Source organism: Rhagoletis pomonella, unplaced genomic scaffold (assembly GCF_013731165.1).
Source record: "Rhagoletis pomonella isolate Grant_MI unplaced genomic scaffold, Rhpom_1.0 Rhpom_scaffold_00008, whole genome shotgun sequence".
Classification (NCBI taxonomy): Eukaryota; Metazoa; Arthropoda; class Insecta; order Diptera; family Tephritidae; genus Rhagoletis; species Rhagoletis pomonella.
This window is the reverse complement of record NW_023458562.1, coordinates 36,317,914-36,330,938: the sequence shown is the minus strand read 5'-3', so window position 1 is coordinate 36,330,938 and position 13,025 is coordinate 36,317,914. Positions and strand designations below refer to the sequence as shown.

Below are 13,025 nucleotides of genomic sequence, written 5' to 3'. Positions count from 1 at the left end.
AGTTAAGCATTTCTATTATCGGTTTTTGACGTATGCATATAACATGGTTGTAAACCGATTTAAGACCGATAATAAAATGCTTTACTTTAGACATAAATCATAAATTTTAATGCAACCTTTAAATATAAAGTGAGCTTTAAAGTTAGAGGTTACTTGAGAAAACGGCCCTTAGTCATCAACTTTTTCCAACATTTGCGTACTTTTTATTATTAAAAAAAAAAAGTTTTATTTTATTTTATTTTTTTTTGCGAATTTTTCAAATTATAAAAAATATACATATGTACATGTGTATGCATATTTTTTTTATTTTTTTTTATTTATTTTTTAATTGTTTAATTTTTGGTAAATTTTTAAGTGGTTTAATTTGCTTATATTTTTTATATATGTATTTAATTTTATTTTTGTTTTTTGTAATGTTTAAATTTTTGTGAAAACGTAATTTTCTTATCATTTTAACTATGTATATTTTTCCACTTACCTCTTTTCAGCGCCTACTTTTTGTACGTCCATCTCTTCACTCATATTTTCTAACATTCGTCACAGTGACGTTCAACAATCGTCGCAGTTTTTTCGTTCCGCCTCTTGGTAAACATTCACATTGGCGCCGCCAACAAATCTTAATTACGCGATGGCTGTCATCAGCGAGCATGGCAGCAGCACTGAGGAGTTATCGCTGAAGGAGCAGAATGAGAAGAATCTGAAGAATATCGGCACTGTGCCGGAATTTTTCGCACATAAAAATATTTTCATAACCGGTGGCACTGGCTTTCTCGGCACGGTGCTAATTGAGGAGCTCTTGGATACACATCCCGATATTGGCACCATCTATGTACTAGTCAGAGGAAAGCGCAAGTTTGATCCCAATGAGCGTATCAGTCGTTTGCTGCAGAAGCCGGTAAGTGAGAAAATTAAAGAGAAAAAAATAGTTAGGCCTAATTTCCAAATAGGTATTGATAAGATACAAATGGATAAAAATTTCTTCCATTAAAAAATTGCAAGTGTACATATATATATTAAATTTCCAGTGGAAACCAGGCGTTAGGGTAATTTTTATAAAAAATTATTGAGCAATGAACGAGTTATTTTTTCATATAACAAAATGTATGGTTTATTCCCAAAAAAAAGTATAATTGTCACAAAGAATTCGAACACAGGCAAAGGGTTATGAACTACTTAAAGTCGTCCTCGGTAGTATTTTAATTTTTTTTTTTTGTTTAAAGTCTACTCGAATATAATTGGAATTTAGGGAATCCACTTGTTCCCGTCAGGGTTCGCCTCTATCGTATGTAGGTCCCATAGTAAAAAGGAGAGTCAACCACTTTGGCAAATTAATTTTGAATTATTTTTCCAACAGACTTTCCTTATTGACTTCCTTTAAAATCAGCATTACAGCGGGTCTGCTCAAAGCGTTAGCTGTTTCATACTTTGTTTTCTTTTAAAGGTTAATTGCGGTAGAGTAAAAGCCGCATCAAATTACAGCAGACAGCTTATGCTGATGGTCTAGCTATATGATCTCTGGTACATGTATGTATGTATTTCCAATGTTCTTAAGTTTAGGGTGCTCCCCTGATCTCATGTGATCTACTTCTGCCCAAAGGGGCGTTTAATCAGCTCAGCGAGCACTGGTCGATTACCCTGGAATGCAAGGTAGCTAAATCCTTCTGGTCACTTGTAGACCGGAGCCGATCCCGGGAGCTCTTGAGACTAACACAGTCAGAACCTCTGGTCCCTGGTGGCAGTTCTAAATGATCATTGCGTGACAGGTAAGCATGCAGTGAGGTTGAATATCATCGATGACCCTTACTTTAGCAGCTGCATGGAGGATATGAGGTGAAATGATCTCAACACCTGCTGCCCTGTCTTCGAAACCTAAGTTTCAAACCCCTCGGATCGCATTACTTCCACACTCCCGATGACCTGCGTCATCGTCCTCCTGCTCCTTCGCCCTCTGCTTCTACGCTCCTCCTAATCCTTCAGACCTTCCTGAGTCTTCCTACCGCCACCCCTACCATTCTTAAGGGCACCATAATGAACAGCCTAAATAATTGTCTAAGTGTGCCTCCACCCACGGAGGCGGCTCTCTAATCTAACCTAACCTATCCTAAGCTCGCGGAATGAAATACTAACGATAACGAAAGATATTCAGGTCTGGACAAGAGTGGTATGTCTCGAAGTAAATCAGTTACCGAATATCTAGAGTTTTTATGGACGCTAATTTCGCGTGGTACTGGAGAACAGTGGGTTAAGAACCCCCTTTACTTTACTCTTTACTAAAATTTGAAAGTGATTCAAGTATGTTCTTTCGGTGCCGTCGATGGCGGTGTATAGTCAGTAAAAGGCTTTGCTCGCTGTGTCCAAAAGCATGCAGGGTTCTTTATTTTATAGCCTATTCCATAAGGACTGCCGGCTATACACTAAAGTTAGTCAATTGGGTAGCCCGAAAATTGGGAAAGAAGAAATGAAAGACCGCGGTAGAACTCCTCAGCACAGGAAGTTCGTCATTGCTCGCGAAGGCTGATCGACCTCTAGCAAATAACACCAGTTGCTCATAATCAAAATTTGCATACTTCTCGAAGAGGCAGATCCTGCCCGTTAAAGGTCTTGCGGCCATATGAAAGTACTACACGGGGGAATTGTCTATGGGAATTTATCGGCTTAGCGGGTAGAAGGAAGACTGAAGCCTTTTGGGATATAAAAACTTAAAAAATAGCCATCTTTCTATAAAAAAATTTTTAAAAATTATATAAACAGAATATGAATGAAATAATATATTCAGGCCTGCTTTCTCAAGTAACAATTAATCTAAATGTATAAGATCACTAAGCGTTAAGTTAACAAAAAAAGAAGCTTTCTCAAAAGGCACATCAAGCAAAAAATACATTTCACAGTTCGCTTGAGGCTGACCCAATTTATGTTCATATCAAGTTGACATGTGAAGCAGATGAGGCACGCCACGCTGAGTGTGTAGTCGGAAGGTATTCACAAGCTTAACGAAGATGTACGCATTTTTTTTAGCATAAACAGCTACGGTGTTCAAGCACCAAAAATGTAAGTGGATTGCGGTAATTTTTAGCTATTAAATAGCAGTTTCATTTCAGCGCTCATTTTTCATATTTTTTTTTAATTATTCATAATTTTATTTTTCCCATTCCTCACAGCCACTATGCGGCTGTCGCTTGGCTCTTTATGACTTGTAAGCTGCAAAATTTGACTTTATGAATACAACGCGCAATTACATTTAAATTTATTGCATTTGTAACAGAAAACGAAACAATAGCAATAAGCATACAAAACATATGTAGTCGCATTAATTAACAACTAAAATCGCACTTCGTGTGTCATTAAATGCGCAATTATTTTGCTACAAATGTACCTATTATTCTTCCACATTTTTTTATTTTATTTTACTATTACCGGCTGCTTTGTGCTTTCAGCGCATTTGACGTGTCGCGCATGCGCATGCACACTAGCGGACAACGGTCAGTGACTTCCGAGTGCGTGTGGGTGGTGTCACCATAGAAAAGAGATGAAGACAATGAAAGCGAAATGTGACGAAAATAAATCACTTTTCCGTGACGCATGCCTTGCGAGTCTCTTGTTTTTCTATTGTCTTCATCTTTGCATTGTGTGCTCGGTATTTTTGCGCTAATTTTAGCTTTTATGATTTTATTTTCACTTCCTTGTATCATTTCATCATAATTTACTAAGCCTATTTGTGCACATCCGCCCTTTTCGGACAAATGTCGCATGCAATTCATTGAAAGTCGCTTGTCTGAGTAATATCTCGTAGGCGGTTACGCTTGGGTGATGAAAAGTTGTGGTTTTGGTTATACCTTTTGGGAGTTGTCGCTCCTCAATTAAGTGAGTTTGTAATGCATGAGTGAAAATGTGAATTACCTTTGCTTGTAATTATAGTTTTGACATATACATCGTGTATACATAAGTACGATACGTCGAAGTGAATTTTGTGCGCTTTAGTTAATTTCGAGCAATTCACTTTTCGTTTAATAACAAGTTTGCCGCTGAAGTCTTTCATTTTAAGTGCGTACCAGGTTAAGAGTTGAAACATTAAACTAGGAAGTTGCGATTTCTCCTGTAAATAGAAATCTGTCTAAGAGCAAAAATGTCCGCACAATTCTTAAAAACAACACTCTACATATATGCTCTGTTTTTTTTTTCTCAAAATAGTTTGAAATGCTATTTAAGCCAGTAGTTAGTTATTGAGCTACACAAATCAACTCAATTGGAATAAAAATAATTCATACCAACTTTTGAATGTATGTAGAAAACCAGACCAGAGAATGTGTAAATAGATAGATTTTGCAGTTTGAAAAGAGGACATATTTTTTTGGTATTATAAAGATTGGTTATACACGTTTGGTAATTTGTAAAATCGACATAAATTTTCATTCAATAATTGGGCGTACATTTTTGGTGATTGATAAACTGAACACAAATTTGTGGTCACATAAAAACGCTACATAAATTTCTCGTCGTGTAAGATACATTTTGAGTAATTTACTTACTGGACATAAATTTTTGGTTCTTTAAAAGTAGTGGATATAAATTTTGATAATTTGCGCACTGTATTTCAATACCTGGTTATTTTAAAACTGTGTATAATTTGCTGGACGTTTCAGAATTGGTCATCACTTTTCTTAAAAATTTACAATTCTGGTTATCTTAACACTAGAAATAATTTTTTTAATATTTAAAAATTGGATATAAATTTTTTAAATTGAAAACTTTTCATAAATTTTTGGTTGTTTGGTGTTTAACTGGATATAAATTTTGTGGGCATACATTTTTGGTAATTTAAAAATTAGGCATAACTTTTTCGAAACTTACAAACGGAACATAAATTTTTGAGCATTTTAATACTGACATAAGTTTTTGGTGATTCAAAAATTAGACATAAATTTTAGTAATTTGCGAAGTGCACATCAATTTCCGGTTATTTTAAAACTGTACATAATTTTCAGAAATGGCCATTATTTTTTGGAAACTGACCAAGCGCACCTCAGTTTTGGGTTATCCAGAAACTAGAAATAATTTCTCGGTCATTTTAAAATTGGATAGAAATTTTTTAAATTATAACTTTTACACTACTTTTTGGTTGTTTCAAAAATTTTCTGGAGATTTCAAAACTGGATATACATTTTTGATAACATACAAAGTGGGAGTGCATTTTTGGTGATTAAAAAATTATACATAAATTTTGGTAATTCACGCACAGGACTTAAATTTCTGGTTATTTTTAAACTATATAATTTTCTGGGCATTTCAGAATGGGATATATTTTTTTTTTTTTTTTTTTTGGAAAGTTACAATGCGGTCATCAATTTCTGCTCATTTTTAATTCGAATAATTTTTTGGTCATTTAAAAATTGGATATACATAAATCTTTTTAATACAAAACCTTTACATAAATTTTTGGTTGTTTCAAAACAAGACATAATTTTTTAGTCATTTCGAAATTGGACACACATTTTTGACAATCTGCAAACATACAATTTTTTAATTTAAAATCTAGGCATAACTTTTTGGTAACTCCTCAGCGAACATAAGCAAAATCAGCATGTTTGATGGCCTTTGCTTAGCGCATACCTCCGCCACTTGCAACAAGTAACATGCCGAAGGCTGAAGACTTTCTTATCTGTCAACAGCTAAAGATCAGACATACGAGTATCGAGCCATTCTTAGACCTCCCGTTTGTGAGGCAGGGTACAAAGTGGTGTTCAACAAAGTACACAGCGATGCTGTTAGAAGAGCATTAGCACCAGCAAAGACAACAATATGCTGACCGCCGTCCATCATTTTTTAGGAAGCAGAACTGCCAAGAAAGACTAAGGGCACCCTAGCACAACGGCTAAACTCAGAAGTGGCGAACAGCTACCCAGCCTGTGGGCAACGTCCTCGCAAAACCCAAGATTTATTCATAAGCGGCTTTAACCCGATGACCATGATACCGCTGACGAAGTTTTTCGAATGTCCTTTTTAATATGCCCAGGATGAAGGATCTAACCCGTCTGTTACCTGCCGTACTTGTCTGTCAGTTTTGCGCTTCCTATTTCATTCAGATATAATTATTTCGCATAACTACAGCTCATTGGCGAGCCCGGCGACCTTGATACCGGTGAAGTAGTGTTTTGATTCCCCTTTTTAATATTTCCGGCGGGTCCAAATGAAGGAAAGCCCTGGTCTTTAGAATAGCTTTATCTAAATACGGACACTCGCGGATTGACAAGATAATTATAAAATGAAGGTGAAAACTTGACTGTAAGAATGAAAAATATTATAAAGACTAAGGAAAAAATAATATTTATTTTCTTTTCAGCTGATTTCGCTGATTTTTTTTTATTCAAATATTTTTTTTTGTTTTTTTTATTAGTTCACATCTTTATTTTTATATATTAACATTACAAAGTATGTGGTATATAATTCTTTTTTTACTCTCTTTAACAACAGATCTTCCAAAAGTTCAATGAGAAAACGCTAGCCAAAGTGGTGCCCGTCGTCGGCGAGTTGAGTGAAGTGAATTTCGGCTTCAGCGAGGTGGTGCTCAACGAACTCATCGACAAGGTGAATGTGATCTATCACAGCGCAGCTACAATTAAATTCAGCTCTCCACTACGTACAGCTATCAAAACAAATTTGACTGGCACAATGCGCACCATTGAATTGGCAAAAAAATTGAAAAATCTCTCTGCCTATGTTTATTTTTCAACTGCATTTTGTAATAGCAACAATCGTGGACTGATTGTTGAAGAGGTCTACAAGTCACAATTTGATCCATATGAAATGATGAAAATCGCTGAAGATGATGCTTATTGGGAAGATTTCACAGATGAGAAATGTAAAGAGATTATACGCGATCATCCCAATACATATACATTCACAAAGAATCTATCGGAGAACTTACTAATAGCGGAAATGCCTGGCTTGCCGGCGGCCATTGTGAGGCCATCGATTGGTAAGTGGATTGGAATAAAGTTCGTAGAAAATGGGTTAAGATTTTGTTTTAAAAGCGCACTGAAATTAATTTTCATAAGAATCGATATTCTCACTGTATCGTGAAAAACTTAATTTTATCGATATATTTTTCGATATTTTTATGAACGTTTACCGTAAATCGGTCTTTAATTTTCGATGTTTACCCAGATCAATTCTATATATACGTTTATCAATATCTCTATCGAAACATCAACTAAAATCTCGCTACCGAAACTTTGATAAAAAAATTTTATAAATCTCTCCACTTTCTTTATCTTATGTACGCGGCCCGAAATGGGTGTTATCGATACCGTCATGGAACTTTTCATGAACATTTATCGATATAATTTGTGATACGTTTATCGAGACAATACCCATAAATGTATCGCCATTTTTATCGATGATCACCTTATAAATTTGCATCGATACTTTTATTGATAGAATTTCTTTTTATTTATCCATATGCTTATCGATACCATTTTTTTTTGGAAGTATTTATCGATAAATATTTAATAACAATTTCAAAACCCCTATGTACGTATTTCTGTTTATATTATTTCTTAGTCGACACCCTTGATAGATATATAAATTAAATGAATGAAGCACTGCGGCCAGTAGGTCTATTGTGCCCTCAACTCCCCACAGCACCTCAGCCAGCCCCAGAGACTCTATAAATTTCATGGCCATGGCAGCCCTCTGCTCCTCTCCCGTCTGCGGGAAACAGCTACACACTCCAGAAGGAGGAGGAATTTTCTCTCCTTGGCAGCGTTACAAAAGTTGACCAGATTCCTAGATTGTACGAGTGACCTCTTAACCTACAACGGCCCGTAACTGCCTGCTCCAATCCCCTCAGGAGTGTTACGGCCATCTGTGTGCATTGCCCCCCCCCCCCCCCCCCCAATAATGCAAACACACGCCAGACGTTGAATCTTGCCAGAGTAGTTCTAGAAGCCCCAGCCACCACTACATAAGTTACTATTAGTCGTACTATCATGGTATACATCCATTTTAAGATTCCTTGGAGTGCTACCCTAAGATTTGAGCGCTAGACTCTTAAGGCCCGTCCACATAGAACTTTGGCGTTGCGTTGGCATTGGCGTCGCTTCAACAGCTCACTATGAATACATGAATTCAAATGCAGCCGTCCACATAGCCAAAATTCGACAACGCTCACGCCAACACAAAGCAAAAAGATGGCCAACTCTCAACTTTTCGCGTGCGTCGCTCGTCAGCTGTTGCAAATAAATAAAATTATGTGAAATATTTTTCCTTTTTAATCAAGTGCGGGCAAGAAATATCGTTTTTAATGCAATTATTGATATGAAATATTAATTTATCTGTCGTTAATATGTTAATTTAGTGGCCCAAGGATTCGCTGCCAAGCGTTCATTGTAGCAAGCATACTTTTAACGTGCGTTCTGTCAAACCAACGCCAACGCCAAAGCAAACGCGAAAGTTCTATGTGGGCCGGCCTTTACACTCTCGTAGCCTTAGAGGTGGCCGTCTCAATATGAGCCCTCCACACGAATTCGGAATCCAGGATAAGTCCCAGATACTTCCAGATACTTCACTTGTGTGGCGACGCCAGCCGCGGCCCCCTGCAAGAGCAAGTTCCTTATCCCTTTTTCTTCGTAAACGGGACAATAGCTATCTTAGATGGCTTTTTGCTAAATTGAGTTCTCTTTGGACAAGGTCGCAGGGGGTACTTGCGAATTTCCCTTTGGCGGTAATCACTATATCGTCCGCGTACCCTTGACAGCGGTGAATATCTGTAAGAGTTCGTCCACTACTAAGCTCCACAGTAGAGGAGATAACACCCCTCCTTGTGGGCACCCTTTTGTCATTTGTAATTGAACGATACGCTAATCAGAGCATTTATCGAAATTAGTCACTATGGTTATCATAGTTGACTTCCATACCCTGCTGGCTTAGAAAATAGTAGATTCTTTCTGTACGCTCACAGCTACTAAAGGCATATCGGGCATGCATTATTCAGGCCGATTCTGAACAGAAACTCCCTGGGAGTATTCTCTCTTTTCCCCTTCCTCCTATTATGAATACAAATTCACTGAGAATCTTTTATATTAAATGGCTTAATTGAGCTATCAAAAAAGTGTCTAAACACCTTTTGCGAAGTTCGAATTTTCTCCTCCCAAATTTTCGGGGAGGAAAATGCTACTCCCCGGGAGTTAATTATTGGAGGATTTCTTTCTCGGGAGAAACAAATTCCCGGAGAACAAACTCCCTGGGAGTATTCAGAATTGGACTGATTATGTTACCAACAGTGTTAAATTTACCGCAATGAAATCAACTACATTTACTAATACTCTTCACATTTCTTTCATTTTCACAGTTTACGGCACCTGGGAGCACCCGATGAAGGGTTGGGTTGGCAATGCCAATTCCGGTCACCTTGGCTACTTGGCCGGTTTCGTTAAGGGCCTCTTTCGCACGATGTGCGGTCGCGCAGCATCTGTCATCGATATCATTCCTTGCGATTTTGTGATCAGTTCTTCCCTAGTTATGGGCTGGTATGTGGGCACACATCCCATCGAACAACCCGAAGTGATACACTGCACATCGGGCGAGTTAAATCCGCTGACACTCAGTGAATTCTGCGTCATTATGAACGAAAGCGTGAAACGGCATCCACCGAATAATTTCGTCTGGAAACCGCATACAAAATTGCGTAATGGCTGGCGCTATAATCTCTTCTTCTATCTGTTTCACATACTACCTGCGATTGCTTACGGTGTACCGGAAAAACTATTCGGCGTTGGCATGCCACAGCATACGTAAGTGTGAAGCGGTGGAGAGAGTTGAATATATTTGCCAATATTTTGTTGTGTTTTTTCTCCCTTTTTTTCTGTGTTTAGCGCTCTCGAGTACATGCGCGTCTTCCACAAGGGTACCAAAGCGTTCGACTACTTCCTAGACAAAGATTTTCGCTATTCACTCAAAAATGCTTTACGCATAATGTCACTAATGCATGAGAGCGATAAAAAACGTTACAACTTCGATTCTAGTCAGTGCGATTGGTCTGAGTTCATAGATCGTTGCTTGATCGGTGTGCGCCGTTTCTACTTCAAGGAGGCGGCAGAGACCACAGAATGGCATCACATGTATTGGACAGTGTTAGTATGAAATTTTGAACAAAGAAATTTATACTATTTATTATAATTAATTTCTCTCTCTCTCTCTCTCTCTCCCTCTCTATTTTTTTCTTGTTCACCTCGCAGTTTCAATATCATACACTATGCTGGCTTCGCGGTACTCTTTCTCTTTATCTTTGTCATATGCGGTTTGCTTTTCGGCCTGACCATCGGACTTGCGCTGGCGCTAGCCATTTGGGGCTTTCTGGTGTGGCTATAAGCGTAGGCAGTGCGATGATTTAGGGCGAACGTATTGTTCCAACAACACTCGCTTTAGCCGCAAATTCACCTCACCACAGCAAAACAAATTAGCATTTTAGTTTAAAATTTTATTTTTTAATCAATTTTTTTCGATCAAACGCGACGCTGTCTGCGTCATTTTCTATATAAATAATTATTAAAAACAACAACTAGTACAAGTCATTGTTAGACGAGAAAGGGAAATAAGATACTTGCAAGCCTATACACAAAATAAAAATATATGTGCGTATATCTATGTATATTTTTAAGAAAGAATATAAAAAAAAATTATACAAATATTCTACTTTAGTTAAGTAAGTACAGAATTTTGTGAAAAAACACACATTTTATTATAAGATTTTTTTGTTGCACGTAGACCGGGTAAGCGATGTTTTTCAGGAAATATTATTTAAAAAAAAAAAAATCTTAATATATAGTACGTCATGAAAAGCAAACCAATATATTTGAGGAAAATTTTAAGATAAAAAGTTTACGAATATTTTGAAAAATGCATATGCTTGTACACTTGACTTCTGTTTCTAGCGTTAGCTCCAAGCATTTTAGTCACTTTTAGTGTGCATATGTACATACAATAAAATTTTTAAGTTCCCAATAATTTAAAAAAAAATGCAATATGTATGTATATGTGTATATGTGTACGTAATTATTTGAATATTTAGTTTAAGTACACAAAAAAATGTATATTGTGCAATTTATTGAGTAATAAATATCTTATTATGGACAGACCAAAGAGGTTGCGTTTTTGCTTAAACAGTAGGGTGGTAATTAAAATATCACCGTCTAAATTTAGTATCCCCCCTTTATCTCATTTTATAAACAAAATAAAGACGATTTTTAAAGGCCATTTCCAGGTTTTGAATAAATTTAAATAAATTAAAAAAATTAAACTTATTCATATAAATTCCAAAACCCGCTGACTTATAGTTGGTAGAAATAAACAATTTTGTAAAATTTTTGCGATTTAAAATAAGTTGAATTTTTCAAACTTTTTTTTATTTTGTACGTAGAACATTATACTTATTTTTAAGGTTCAAGCAAAAGTATATTAAAATTCTATATAACCACCGAAATGGCTAGATAAAATTTATGTGAAACAGAATAAACCATTTTCTACTGTAACCATTAAAATTATTTTTCTTAAGAAAAACAAAAAATTTATATAAAAACACCCAGAAATTTTCTTCTATTGATAAATTTTTTGAATCCGTAAACCGTAACTGGTAACCTCGTAAACTTACTTAATTTTGTATAGAAAACCAGTTTACTGTAAATTTTTCTGTTTTTTGGAGGTATAATTTTTTTTTTTTTTTAGCTAAAATGGTAGGAATACTATTATTAACTACAAAACGAAAGATTTCTAACTTAAACCTACCTTCCTTCAACAGACATACTCATTATATTTCCTCTTTTGCTATATAAGTATTTGGGAGTCATTCTTACACGGTGATCCGCCTAATTATGGCAACGGAAGCTCTGAGAGCCATCTGTCGTATGCCACCTAATAATCGCTTTATACAAGAACGTTCGTCAGAAATCTGACTACATCTGTCCTTCGCTTCTCTTCAAGAAAAACTTCGACATAATATTTTTATCAAGGAAGGAATGAAAATATTCTGTTTTGACTGACGGCTTCGAAGCATATATTTTTTTGTGGCGTAGGGGCGATTATTTTTTTAGCCGACCTCCAAATTGAAAAGTCTACACGACTATCGAATTCGGCAAGTGGTTTTTAGGCAGAAGTTTTTGCCGTCAAAGCAGGAACCAGCATTGCTATCTTCCCAGATAGCCAGGCAGCGATTAAGGCTCTGCAAGTATCACCTCCAGCATAATAAAATAATGCAAAGAGTACGTTACGGCTTTAGCTTATGTTTATGCATATCGCTAGCTAAGAGTGAAAAGTTGGTAAGTCTAATTTTTGTGAAAACTCATATATCGATTTAGAAATCAAGAAAAATTAAAAATACATACATACATATCTAGATTTATTTCTTCCCGTTTATATTCAATGTAAGGCAAATTTGGTAAGTGCAAAAGAGGCGCCGAAATTTCTTTAAGGCCGAAATAATACGAATTCTTTTAATTTACATCGAATCTTACTGATTCATATGGAGTTTTGATTTGCTTTAAACACGCAAAATTTTGTATTTAAATTTTAGCAAAATATTTGAAGAAAATGGCTAAGACTATTTTTATTCTCTCCCGATTATTCTTTATTTATCTCTTTCCGAGTGTAATATTAAATTATTCTATTGGTAGGTTCTTCTGGGAAAATAAAACAACATAGCTTATGCTTTTGGCAAATAATTAAGCTTGTTTGAATTTAACGGCTATACGACAACTGCCAGAATTAACAGATGGTTTTAGCAGACGCCTAAACGTATGCAATATTTTTATATCCACATATGAAAGAGCAGTGTTGCAGCTTTTAGTAGTTGGTGAACATAAAATTCTTACAACGTACAGAAGAGATATAAAATAATAGAAAAATATGTACATTTGTAGCAAAACAAAATGTATTTGGAATTTCCTGCTGTATGAACTTATTCAATACAAATTAGCAAGATTTATGTAGGTAAAACTTCAAATGCGAAAATGGAGTAAAAGATAAGCTAAATTTTT

At 35.9% G+C, this 13,025-nt stretch overlaps 1 protein-coding gene across 4 annotated transcripts in view; it reads left to right on the top strand.

Moving 5' to 3' along the window:
- The window catches only part of LOC118744775 (putative fatty acyl-CoA reductase CG8303), a 48,476-nt gene extending 37,667 nt beyond the window's left edge, over nucleotides 1-10,809 (top strand). For 3 of the 4 annotated variants that reach the window (XM_036478089.1, XM_036478091.1, XM_036478090.1), the window contains exons 2-6: nucleotides 489-895; nucleotides 6,469-6,973; nucleotides 9,347-9,788; nucleotides 9,870-10,127; nucleotides 10,233-10,365. In XM_036478089.1, the coding sequence (XP_036333982.1) occupies nucleotides 629-895; nucleotides 6,469-6,973; nucleotides 9,347-9,788; nucleotides 9,870-10,127; nucleotides 10,233-10,365 (1,605 nt within the window). In that variant the 5' untranslated portion in view covers nucleotides 489-628. Of the gene's footprint in view, nucleotides 1-488; nucleotides 896-6,468; nucleotides 6,974-9,346; nucleotides 9,789-9,869; nucleotides 10,128-10,232 lie in introns of all 4 variants that reach the window. The other variant, XM_036478088.1, reaches the window with a different exon arrangement.
- The last annotated feature ends 2,216 nt before the right edge of the window (nucleotides 10,810-13,025 follow it).